This window comes from Aphelocoma coerulescens, chromosome 11 (genome assembly GCF_041296385.1).
Source record: "Aphelocoma coerulescens isolate FSJ_1873_10779 chromosome 11, UR_Acoe_1.0, whole genome shotgun sequence".
Lineage (NCBI taxonomy): Eukaryota > Metazoa > Chordata > Aves > Passeriformes > Corvidae > Aphelocoma > Aphelocoma coerulescens.
In genome coordinates, this window is record NC_091025.1 from 4,457,761 (window position 1) to 4,470,925 (window position 13,165).

The window sequence follows — 13,165 nt, forward strand, 5'->3', positions numbered from 1 at the left end:
AAAACTGCTTTTCTGATCCCACCCAGTTGCACACAGCACTTCACACCTTCCTTTCAGGTTTGCAAACAGACCTCCGGCAGCTCCACTTCTCATTTTCTTTTCCTCATTCATAGAGAAAAACACATAATATCCTTACTTAAAACACAGTAGAGGAGTTTGACACAAATTAATGACTCGCCTGTCATACCAGAAGAATTTTGATATTTGCAAGGGAGGAAAAAGGTTTCAGGTATTCTGAGAGCTGTAAAAAGCTGCTTTGGAATTCAAAGACAGCTCAGAAGAAATCAAATCAACTGATAGGTTGCTGTAAGGTTAGAGATACCCATTTTGCACTAAAATCACACTACTATGAGAATATGAATAAATAAAAGGTTATGGGAAAAGGAAGCCACAGGTTCCCTCAAATTAGATCCCATTGGCATGAAGTTACTTCACAGCTGCCACGTGTTGCTCCAAGAGAGATTACTCCTTCAATATTGTTAACGACAACTTTGATTTGACTTCTGTAGTTACTAGATGGAGAAGAGACCACATTTCCCTTTGTACAATCTTTGGTGAGATGGAGCTCCTTTCCCCCCGAGTTATTTCCCTGAGTATTTTTGTTTTGAAAAAAAAATGGATTTCCAGGTTGAAAATGGAGCTGCTGTGCAGCAGTCAGAGCTGTGGGAGAGGCGTCTAATTGTCACTTACAATGACCCGCGATTCTTCTCTAAACATAGAGAGATTCTTTTTCTCTCCTAACGCTCTTCACCCTCGCTCCACTTCAAAAGCAGGCGTATTTACAGGGCTGGATTATTCTCTGAGTTGCCTCCACCACCAGTAAATCATAAAAATTTCTCCTACAATCAATGGAGTGTCTTCACATTTACCAGACAGTATAATTTGGTCCACAAGGCAGCTGATTGTTATCTATAACCTCCCCATCCAATTCAAGTGATGGGAGATGTAACCCAAAAATTTCCTTCGGACTTTTTTACTGCCAAAATAGATCACATTCTGTGGCAGCCTTTTTACAATCTCCACTTCTCTAAATAAACATCACAGAACCTATACTGCTTTTACTGCAAAATGCTTCTCCCTGCCTGTATCGAGGCTGGTTTTTAGCTGATGTGCCAACAAACAGTGGCAGCAACTCTGTGCAAGCCCAGGGTGCAGCACCAAGACACGGGGTGCAGTGGGGACCAGGGAGCACCAGGAATAATCTTCATGGTTAGATAAGGTGGAAACCCCCTGCACTCTCCCCATCCCAGTTAGACACTGCACAGTGATGTAAATTTTAGCTCCCAAAGAGTTGGGGGTACGGTGCTCCTTCCCATCAAAGGTATAGGGCAGCTGTTATGTGTGATACCCAAATCCCAAACAGGCTATAAGCAGAGTCTGCTGTGGAATTGTTGAGCTGGGACATTCTGCAGGGTGGAGGGACAGAAACAGCTCTTGCAAAGGCCATCAAGCAAAGCCGAGCACTACCACAGCTCAGAGGCTGCAGAAGTGCTGAGGAGAGCGCACTATTTAGAAGAAATCATTCAAAGTACATTCCTGGACTGTAAATGAACTGAAACTGCTCAGAAAAGCCCTGACATTGAAGGTCATGCAATTAAACACAGGGTTCTGATTTGCAATGATCAACAAAAAGTAAATGCATTATTAAAATGCATGGCAAATAGAACATAACACCAAAAATGGACAGATTCTGGCTGTACTGTGCTATTATCTTAATTAACAGCTTTCTCCTATTGATTTGTTCACTAAGATTCAAACATATTCATTCTTTGATGAACATTTGTATTCAGAAAATGACAAATTTCTTCCCAGCCTTCTTTTGTTGGGAAGGGATGATAGCTGTTAATGAGAAAAGGAAAGGAGAAGGAGCTAAACAGCATAGCTCCCACACTCACAATGCGACTTTCTCACTGGGGCCTTGAACTTCAGAGCAGCTTCAACTCATTTACAGAGCCTGGGAATGAAGGTGCCTTCCCTATATGAAAATTAAATATTTTCATGCAGTGTTATGACTTTGCCTTGAAGCATTTGTGGCTCCATGTTTCATTGGCATTTGTGGTCATTTTAGTCCAGTGAGCTTAAATGTGTAATAAGGATGCCTGGATGTGGATAATTCTTCCTCCTTTCCCACTGCAATCAGGTTTTGTCCTTCATTATACCTTTCTCTGGAGTCTATTAGAGCATAAATCTTTAGAGAGTTCTTCAAGCTTTGACCTACATCTTGCAAATACAGGAACTTTTCTCCCTAAATTGTCTTTTGAAGCACACCAGTTCATTAAAGTTTTGAACACTGAACCCTCACTCTTATTGCTTTATCACGCAGTTTATGTGCCAAATGTCAAAACAGGCCTCAGAAATCTGATTTATGAGGATATATAGAGAAATTGTGGTACACGCTTGTGACTGGAAGTCAGCTGGCAATTCCCTATCAGGATTTCCTCCTCAGCTCCCAGTGCCCAGCACGGCAGTCCAACAACAGCGCTGCCAACACTGAATTCACAAATCACAATTCAAGACTAACAAAGCTTTGAGGCTTTTTATAATATCTTTGAATTGCTTTCCAGTTTTAATCACATTTGACCATTTTGTGATTTTTTTTTTTTGCCAATATTTTTTTTTTGCCAATAAGTCTGTGCTGATTGTAAAAAAATAAAAGCTTAACAAGCCAAGCAATCTCCAAATGCCAATGTGAGATGTATTTTATACTTTTTGAAGAATCAGAAAATTATGGATGAAGCTGTAAGCCAGCAGCACTAAACAACACACAAGCATGGTAAAGCATGTCAGGTTCCCCTACCGATTTACCATTTTATACCACGGCGGATTTATGTCCTGCTCACACGCCCGATCTCCCTCAGCCCGCACAACCGTAATTATTTTAATCGCTGTTTTTGCATCACTGGTGCATCCCCCGGGCCCGGCGGCTCCCGCGGCGTGGGCAGGGTGCTGTGCCCGAGGCCGCCCCCGGCCGGAGGGTGGAGCCGCGCCGCCACCTCCCCCCGCTCCTCCCGCGGCGTGCGCGGCCTCGGCGCTACGCGAGCGCGGGGATCCGCCGCGGCCTGCGGGCCGCCATGGCCGGGGAGGTGAAAACCAAGCTGTCCAAGAACCTGCTGCGCATGAAGGTGAGGGGGGAGGAGGGGAGAGGGTGTCTGAGGCCTGCGGGGGGGCTGGAAGCGGCGGCCCCCAGGGCCGGGCCGGCACCGGTGGCGAGCGGGGTCCCGTGCTCTGAGCCGGGGCCGGGGTGGGTGTCCCCGGCCACACGTGGCCGTCCCGGAGCCCTTGGTGTGGGACATTCCCGTGCCCATCGTCGGCCACGCGGCGCCAGCCTGGGCTCACGGGCGGCAGTCGATGTGCCCTGGATTTCATCGCCCGCACTCTAAATACAGATATGTTTATCCATGGTCAGCTCCCCGGCCCTCTCGGGCTTGCTGGGCTGCTCCCTCGGCAGGACATCGCTGCTGCCGACACCGAACTGCTTAAACTCTGCGAGAGGTGTCGGAGGTTACAAACTGCAGGGTTTGGTGCAGGAGAGCAGCTTCGTGATTCCAGCAAAGTCTGGCCTCAAGAGCCAGCTCCAGCGCACCTTATGGGAGTGCCTTCGTTGCACCTCTGTCCTCTGCAGCTGGGTTGCCTATTGCGAATTTAAATAAAGAGATTTACCACCACTAGCACATTGAAATGAAAATATCGATGCTGCTTGCTTTACTTGGGGGTGGAGCTTTTAGTACTGAGGAGGAAAAAAAGTTTAGGTTTTGGTGTGTCTATTTTTACTCCTGTTTACATTACTGGCTAAGGAGATCCCAGCCTGCATGGGGAGTATTAACCACCTTTCCCAACTCATAAATGCCAGGGATCTTAGTAACATCCCCATGTGCCTGTTACTCTTGGAGTTGTGAATCTCGTGTCACCAGTGTGAAATTAGTCTCTGCTCACTGGCTAATGGATTCTGCTTCACACCTTGTACTACAATTCCTAATTCAGTAGAGTACGTTCTCCTCTGATTGATGGTCCTTTATTGCTGGAAAACAACCAGGAAAAGTTGAGTTCCCTTTTTTTTCTTTTTAATGTTAATATTCAATTTTTTAAACTGAACATGATGGGGCCTTTGTGGCTTCTTGCTTGTGGTGTTTTATTTAGCTATTTTTTCCCCCTTGTATTTTTATGGGGCTATATTTCACATTCTGGCTGAAAAGAGTTACCTGACTTCAGTTCAATTTTTCACGTAAAGTGCACTCTGCTACAGTGGGATGATGGAATATTTACCCTAATTAACAGATGCTGCTAAATCTAAAACTTATTCACAGAAGGAACAAAATACGTCTTGCCTCATTCTCAAAAGGGAGTAGGTGTTGAACTGAGTCAGCCAGCAATGTGTCTGACACAGTCGGACTCCCATAACCTGGATGGCAGCATCATTATTTTTCCTTATTTTTATATAGTACACTTTTTAAATGAAATTTCTGTTTCTGTTGTTTGCCAGTTTACTAACTCCCTGGAGATTTCAAAAGCAGGTTTTTAGAGTGCTTTTCTGCAGAAGGCCATGGAGAACCACGCAGGTGGATATGCTGCCATGACATTTGCAGGTTCACAGTCCAGGCAGTAATAACCAGCTTTGAAGAGATCAGTAGGTTTTGAAAAGGTCATACACAGATCTTGCATTGAGCACTTTGTTTCTGCAGATCTTCCTGTTTACAAATGTTTTAATTAAGCCTTTAGCAGCTGCCTCTGCAGGTAGTGATGCAATGTATTACCAGAATTCAGCGGGTGGGTGAAGTGGCACCCACAGGTGATGGGGTGGTTGGTGGTGTTGGAAGGACCATTTGCACTAAATACTGGGCCACATGGAGAAAAACTTTTAGATCTTGCACCATTTGATCCAGGTCCCACTGCTTGGGGAAACTCACCCAAACAACCCCTCAGTTACTGACTTACATATTCTGTGTCTACCACAATGGGTATATTTTTAATTCATCAATGTGTGTTTACATTCGAGATAAACCTGATCACATAATTTTTATCTAGGTTTTTCCTGTAGTAATCTTTAGGAACATAATCTTTAAAATGGAGTGTGAAATGATTATTTAATTGGGTTCTTGTAGCAGAATTTCTTGTGTTGAGAATTCTGACTGGCTAACCAATTTCCTTGAGCAATATGTTTTTCCACATGATAGATTCACTTATTTTCCTCAAGAAGATACTGTAATTTTAATTGGAAAGCTTTGACATATTTTGAATTGACTCAGAAAACAGAAGTCAATTTTTCTTTCATTAAAGATGTTGTACAGTGGATGCAAATAGAAATGGAAATGGAAAATGAGACATTAGCTCTGTTGGCTTGTACTTTTGAGTTTGGTTTTGTTGGGCATTTTGTAAAGACTGAAAAGGTGTGGGTTGTATATAATAAATACATTACACATCTATATTACCTGTCTATTGTTACAGGACTGAGTGTGAACTGTACTGCTAGACTTGCCTCTGTCTGGGAGTTAGGTTGGTATAAATGTAGACCTCTGACAGATACAGTTACTCAAACACTTTCTATAGATCCTAAGGAAGGTTCCAACTTTTAGGGGGCTGGGACTATATAGATTATTACTATAAAATTGTGAAGCATTCTGGTTTTTTCCAGCATGTTTCATTGACATTGTTGAGACGTAATTGTCACTCAGTTCAGGCACCTGACTTGAGACAAATGGAAATTAAAGTGCTGTTTCACCGGCCTCAGGTCTGGGGTTCTGTGCTCTCAGCAGATTTTTATAGGCCGTGACAGATGTCTTCTTCTACTCCCAGCTGTTGAGAGGTTACTGTTCCTACCGTCCTGTTCCCATCCTCTGACAGAGGTTATCATCAAGGAAGCAAATGACAGGGGTGCCCTTGTATGAGGAAAAAATAGCAATCTTGCCCTAAACTTCATTATTGGTCTTGGCTGTTTTGGCAGACTGTTCCTGCAGTGAGTTAACAGGTGCTTAAATATACTCCTGGACCAGTACTTTGGTGGGTCAGTGAGAACTGAAGAGCTGAGAACATCATCTTTAGCACAGCAGGAGACAGAAGACTTTTCCTCATAGTCTAGTTTCAAAGTCTGACGTTTTCCACTTCCAAAGGCAGGTTGTACCTTCAGAGCTGCAAACGCAATCCAGTTCATTAAATCTGAGAAATGAAGAGGATGGCTGAAAGTATAGATGGTTCAAAAAATGGTCAGCCTGGTATGACCTATCTCTAGCTCTGAGCTCCAGTGCTGTTTGTATGGGTGGACTTGGTTCCTGATGTGCAGCAATAACTTCAACACCATTACATTGTCTCTGGCCTTTGCTGAAACATTAGAAAAACCTTAGCAAAGTTAGGGAATTGTGAGAGCTCCAATCCATCAAAACTAGCCAGGAGAGGTCTGTTTCTTTATATGCAAGTACAGATGTGACTGACTGTTGACTCTCAGTAGATAGCTGTGATCAGCAGCTGTTTCAGTTTTCCATTGTCTGTTTGCCCAAACTTTGACCAAGTTCAGAGAAAAGAATCACAAAAAGTATGTCCTTTTTGTCAACTGCTGAACATTATGTAATGCATAATTGCCATCATGTAATTATTGCATGTTCAGAAGATACTCATGATGCAGAAACTGAAGCTGTGTGTTTGTGTCTTTCTTTGTAGTTCATGCAAAGGGGTTTGGATTCACAAACTAAAAAACAGCTAGAAGAAGAAGAAAAGAAGATAATTAGTGAAGAACACTGGTATCTTGATGTACCAGATCTAAAAGAAAAAGAGTAAGCTTGTAATCTTTTGTACTTCTTATCATCACTGGATTGTTTTGAAATGGAAATAGCATATTCATATTTTTTCCTATAAGTATTATAAATAACCAGTTAACAGAAGCAAAAATAGTGACAGATTGGCATTACAACTTTTTTTATTACTTATTTTTAGGGCTGTTCTTGAGGGTTGCCTAGTGTAGTTTGACCTACTTTGAGTTCTTGTGTGTGTTGTTTTCTTCTACTCACATTCTTCTAGATGCATGTAATTTGTTTCTTTCAGTCAGGGTCCAATTCATTCATTGATGCTTTTTCCCTTCATTTGAAAAAAGAAGTTTGAAACCTTGTGTTAGTAAATTCAGCTCCAGTCACATGCTTGATTCAGGACAGTTCTGTCCTCTTGTGTCCAGCTCACTGCAAAACCTGGTTTTGAAATAGGAGAGATAATGGCAAAAATAAAGGAAGGCTTAGCTAATAAGGAAAAAAGTGTCCTGCTCTTTAGAAAGTTGCTTTAAATAGCAGGAGAACTGCTTTTGAAATTGCTTGGGTTTCATCCTTTCAAAAGTGGAAAAAAGTTCCACTGAGAGAGAACATACATGGTTTTGAAAAAGCTGGGACCCAAGGAATTAACTGTAGTTGAATAAAGCCATTGATAAACTCTTTTCCATTACTCTTGATGGATATGACAAAAAGGTATTTGAGTTTCAGTTGCAGGAAGGAATGTTCAAGCTGGACATTGGGAGAATTTTTGTAACAAAAAGGCAATTGAATCTGGAGTAGATTGCCTGAGGAGACACTGGATTCTTCATCATGGGAAGTCTTTTGAGGACAGGTTAGCTGGACCTCTGCTATTCATGGCACATGTGTGCCTTGAGGCAGGACAATGAGCTTAATCTCTTAAGTTCTGTGATCATGAGAGTTTGTTTTACATGGGAGATGAAGAGGATGAGGGAACAGATACATGTGTGTGAGGAAAAGGATGGAACAATCCACGGAAGTACTTTTATCTGACACGTGTATTATGAATGCCTCAGGGTCATGTTTCTTTTCTCACTCCATGCTCATTAAAAGAGGACAAAAAACGAGGGAGAAGGAGAAGTCTGTCTCTGCTGAACAAAGAATGATACAGTGTTTTATATCCTGACAGACTCAACTAATGCCAGGGCTAACAGCACAATGAAAAATTAATTAGAAGCTTTTGCTGGTATAGTAGTGCCACCTGGGGAGTGATATTATGTGGTATTTTTATTCTGGCAAAAGTACTCATGTAGGTGGAATCATACCAGCAAAGAGTGCTTTTTGTTAGGAGAGTTAATTTTGCTTGTGGAACTAGCACAGCTTTACTGGCAAAAAGTATTCCTTTGCACTCTAAGCTCCTTGTACTGAAAGATTTATCAGAGCAATTAAGTAGAAAGTAGTTGATGGTTTAAAGTACAGTGTGGCTTTGTTTATTTGTGTGGGGGAAGGTAGCAAATCCTTTTTGCATTTATTTAATTTGATTATTTTAAAGTGCACTGTTTGACAAAATGCTGGATTTGGGATTTAATGCAGGAGCTGTATAATAGAAGAGAGAAGCTTTCTGCGATGTGAGGATCTCGTTTATGGCAGAATGTCCTTCAAAGGATTCAATCCAGAAATTGAGGTACCATTTCAGTGTCCTGGTTTGAGGTGCTCTCACATTAGGATTGAAGCCCTTGGGGATGGGGATTTGAGTGTTCACACTGCATCCTTACTGGCCTTTGCAGCACCTTCCATAAATCCTCCTGTGTACGGGAACTCCATCATTCAACCCAAAATGCTGATCAGTGCAGCATCTGGTAAATAGAATGTTTTTACTTGCCTGTATTGATGGTCAGTAATTGCATGACTCCTGCAGATTTTCTCTCCCTGAAGTGAGGAAAACATCCCACATGCTGCTCACCAAGACAAAAGCTCACTTTTCCTCCCGACATTTAATGCAGAGTCCAATCTACAAACATTAAACCCTATTTATTCAACACTTACTTGTGTAGGTAAGGGCTTAGAGTTCCAAAGTAAAAATGCTGGGCAAGAGAGTCTTTAATTTCTTTCTGGCATGATTCATGTTGATGGAAGTACACAGGAACAGTAATAAAAAGGTTACCACTGAACTGAAGCAGGAGGATGAAGGTGTAAAGACTAAGAGCTTTGCAGAAGGCATGCAAGGTGATTTACTAGGGTATTCTTTAGATATTTTGAACTTGCTGTCCCTGTGGCTCAGCATATGATTGCTTCATGGCTTTTACTGTAAATCCTTGAAGATATTCTTCCTTCTTAACAAAACCATTTCAAGGTCTATGTGCTAGCATCACAGTGAAAAATTAATTGTGATCTAACTCTGTGGTCTCCTGGAGATGTTTGGAGTGCCCTTTAGGATGTTTGAGTAGTACAATACACTGAAAACACTATTCTCTCTGTTGCCTCTTTTCCCAAAGGCAAACTCTAAGCTCAGCTTAGCAACAGACAGGCATGTTGCCTTTTCTTCATGAGTTTTCATAACAATAGCGTAACTGGGAACAGCAAATAACTATTAAATTTGATTCTTACCTTTCATGCTCTTCTCCTAGTGAATTTCAGCACAGTTGCCATTGTGTCATGGCTACATGTTTAAGCTGTTCTTACTTCATTTTCAGAAGTTAATGGTCCAAATGAACTCTAAGTGCAAAGAAGAAGAAATTGAAGAGGATGATAAAATGGAGGCTGATGTATCAGATGAAGAAATGGCCAGAAGGTAAGTTACATTTTATGACATAATCAGTACTAGCTACGAATATGGTATGTTACTGTATTATGTGTGTGGGGAAATAAAACCCAAAAAGGAAACAAACAAAATAAAACAACAAAAGCCCACAACAGATATGGTACTGTCTCAGATTGATTTTCCAGGAATGCTGGTGTATATTCACTGGAATCTCCATTACTTTTGAGGGTAAAATAACTTGTAGGGGTTTTCTGCCCTTTGATATCCAGGTATTCCATGCTAATTCCCTCCTTGTTACCAGTTGCTGACACAGTGAAACTATCAGAGTGAATAATAATGTAATAACTCACGTAGTACTTGTGCTTCTCCAAGCTTTTAATGACCACCACTTAAACTGCTAATTAGGTTGAAGATATGCATCACGATTTTTCCTCTGATTTTAGTAAAAGATAATTTTTTTTATTCTCTCTACAGATATGAAACATTAGTAGGAACAATAGGGAAGAAATTTTTGAGAAAAAGGGACCAACGTGTACTCAAGGATGATGATGAAGATGATGAAGTTGAAGAGGGGAATAGTAACACAAGACCTAGTAAAAGAGCTAAGAAAATGTTCTTAAAACCTCAGGATTAATGTCAACTGCACAAGTGGAGCTTGTTACTTAATGCCTACCAAACAGAGTCCCAAGAACTGGAGATTGTTTGGAGTTTATGCTATTTAATGCCAAGGGTGGATTTGTGAATCTGTTCTATTCTCATTGAAATTTCTACCATCCGCAGGACAGACATTTTTCAAAGTGGGTGTGTGTACAATGGATGTTGTACATCCTTTCCTCTCTGTGCAGCTTTTCATGCGTGGGGCATTCATCCCATCAGTCTCTTTAAATGTTGTGCATAGTTAAATTGAGTGTTGCATGCAATCAAAAGCAACGTTATTTACACTTTAGGATAACATCTGAAAGAAGTATTTGGAGCAAAGATGAGCTGTGTCCAATTCAGTAAGGCAGTTCAGCTTTCACTGCTTGCTTTTATTACGAAAATGAAACCTGCGCTCTCTTCAAATTGAAAAAAAGTCAGCAGAAACATGCTTGGTTTGTGGGCTTTTTTACTGTGCTAAAAATAAGATGGGAGAAGAACAGAGAGATAAAATCCACTTTATTGAATTTTATTTTTTATGAAGTTTATTTAAAAATAGAGGATTTTGTAGTGAAACTTTTTTTTATACAGCAAGCCAAATATTGGGTGACGTTTACAGTTTGACATCTGAGCAGATTGTGAGTCTTAGTTTCTGCCTTCTGAAAGAAGTTTGCTAATTTTGCCTCTTTTTCAGCAAAAAAACCCAATCTTATAATTATGTAAGTCTGTCATAAAAGCATAATAACAGTTTCAGAAACATACTTGAAAGCTGAATAAAAACTGTGGGCTTTTGTCATTAATGATTGTGGATTAGCTTATTTAATGTAAAAAAATTATGCTTAACACAGGCTGATACAAGGAGTGATCCTGTTTTGTGCTGGCCACAGATGTCCCCCAACATTAGCTGAGTGCACTGATTTATTTAGCATGTGATGAAGCCATCTGAAGAAGTTCTAGGATGGAAACACCATTCTGTTTAGTCAGTTGGTGCTCCTGGGTCTGTTAAAAACTGTCAGTTTGGTCTTGTCTAAAATCATAGCAGTTCTCTGTGTACAGCCTTTCAACAAGAACTATTGCTATGCCTACATTTCCTCAGGATGTCCAAGTTACTCATCCTCAATGCTGGCTCTCTGGAGAAAGAGGAATTTGTTAATTGAAGCAAGGAGTGGCCATTCTGCCATGGGCACAAGGGTTTTTTTCAGTCTTTTTTTAACAGCTCAGTGAAGCAAGACGTGAAACTCAATTATTTAAATAAGGACACACTGTGTCTGCTGTATTTTGCATGTGATATATGAACTATAATCCAACTATAATCCATATATCAGGAGCACCTAATTAGATATTCAAGATAGATCACACATGGAAAGAGAAATATACTTTTAACCTAGTAAGGGGACTTCGTGCAGGTGGAAAGGCTGTGATTCATGATCTGAGATAGTTTTTCAGAGCTAATTAAATGCTACTGGTTCAATTACTTAAAACCTGATCATATATTACTGCTAGCTGAAAAGAAGTTAATGATGGCAAGACATTTTTCTTCCCATGGAAGATGTGACCTGAGCTAAGAAATGATTTATTGTTGGTCGTCACAAGAAAAACTTGGAATATATCCCATTATTCTTGCTTATTAGTAGGAAAATGATTCCTCTCTCTCTGAACACATTTCTTGAAGGGAGAGTGAATTTCTGCATAGCTGTGCTGAATAGTTGAGGGGTAAAGTGTGTTCTGGTGAACCACCAGCAACCAGGAGGTGTCACTGTAAGTGCACGTCCTGAGAGACCGTGGATTGGGGAAGTTTCCAGTGCTGCCATATAAACAAGCTTTGGGGTTATTTTGATAACAGCAGTGGCTCAAATGAATTCCATGTGGAGTCTTCCTTTGTCAGGGTTCTGCAGAGAGCTCTCCTGCGTTGCAGGGTTCTGCCCAGTCCAATGGGGGGTAATTCTCATCAGTTAAAGGGCATTCTACCTCCTTAATTTCATGTCACTTCCACAGGGATAGCTGGATGTGTGACTGGCGTGGTGCATGGATAAGCACATGAGAAGCTGAAGAGCTTCCTAGAAAATCCATGATTCTGGAATTGGGACAGAGGAAGGGTAATTCTGTTTCCTAAGCATGCCCAACACCAACTGTGAAGAAAAGGTAGACTTCAGTTTATTGTCTTTAAATCTGGGGGCTTTGCTGTTCACATTCAGCTGGTGGCTCGGTGCTACAGTAAGACCAGCTACTTATTTTTAGCACAATCTTTTATTCATGGAGAGTTTGCAAAATGTGCCCTTAAAAGCACCATCCATAGTCTGTTATTGTGAGCAAGACAAAAGCAAAACCCAGCCCTGTGTGACTTTTTAAATGTACTTTAAGTACAGAGTTACAAGCAGACGTGGTGGGACCTTCTGAAATACCTGTCTGCATTTCCAATGGTATAAATACATGTATATATGTATGGATTTAAGTCTGACTCGAGCTTCCTACCTGAGGTAGAAACATTCTGCTGTATAAAATCTGTGCTTGAACTTCTCTTGACAGAGATGTAAGTGTAGCAGTGAAACATTCATAATGCAAGCCTGCATTAATTCAGGCTTTCTTGGCTCTGACACAGACTCCAGTGCATTTTATGTGCAAGTTCCTAAGCTGTAGGACTTTCCCACGTGGTGATGTTTCTAAATGAAAAGTATTTCTTTGAAAACAGAAGCAAGTTGGGTAAGTAGTGTTTTTATTACAGAAAATGGTTACCTGCAAAATGGAACTGGTAAAGTGTTACCAGACACCAGAAGTGTTTGTGCCTGTGACCCTGAGGGGTGCCCGAAGGGTGGTTGTAGGTGGTGCTCACTGACAGCTTGCATATGTCTGTCTGTCCCTTGTCATGTGAAGTTTGGTCCCTCCCTTTGGCAGGCTGGTGGTGCTTATTTTGTAATAACTGCTGGGGTTGAAAACATGGAAGTACTGAACAACTTCGTCTTTCTTGCTGATGTTTCTCTTTTGTTTCTATTCTGCTTAGTATTGGATCTTAAAAAGTCCTGGACCAGAGTCCAACTGAAGTGAGCCATCCAGTGTGAATTTAGTA

General features: G+C 41.1%; 1 protein-coding gene across 1 annotated transcript; it reads left to right on the plus strand.

The window, feature by feature from the left end:
* The first annotated feature begins 2,988 nt into the window (after positions 1-2,988).
* Positions 2,989-10,901, plus strand: MPHOSPH6 (M-phase phosphoprotein 6). The gene is made up of 5 exons (XM_069027246.1): positions 2,989-3,122; positions 6,649-6,761; positions 8,298-8,388; positions 9,398-9,495; positions 9,940-10,901. Exons 1-5 carry the CDS (start codon positions 3,072-3,074, stop codon positions 10,097-10,099), a joined length of 513 nt encoding a protein of 170 aa, XP_068883347.1. The 5' UTR covers positions 2,989-3,071; the 3' UTR covers positions 10,100-10,901.
* The last annotated feature ends 2,264 nt before the right edge of the window (positions 10,902-13,165 follow it).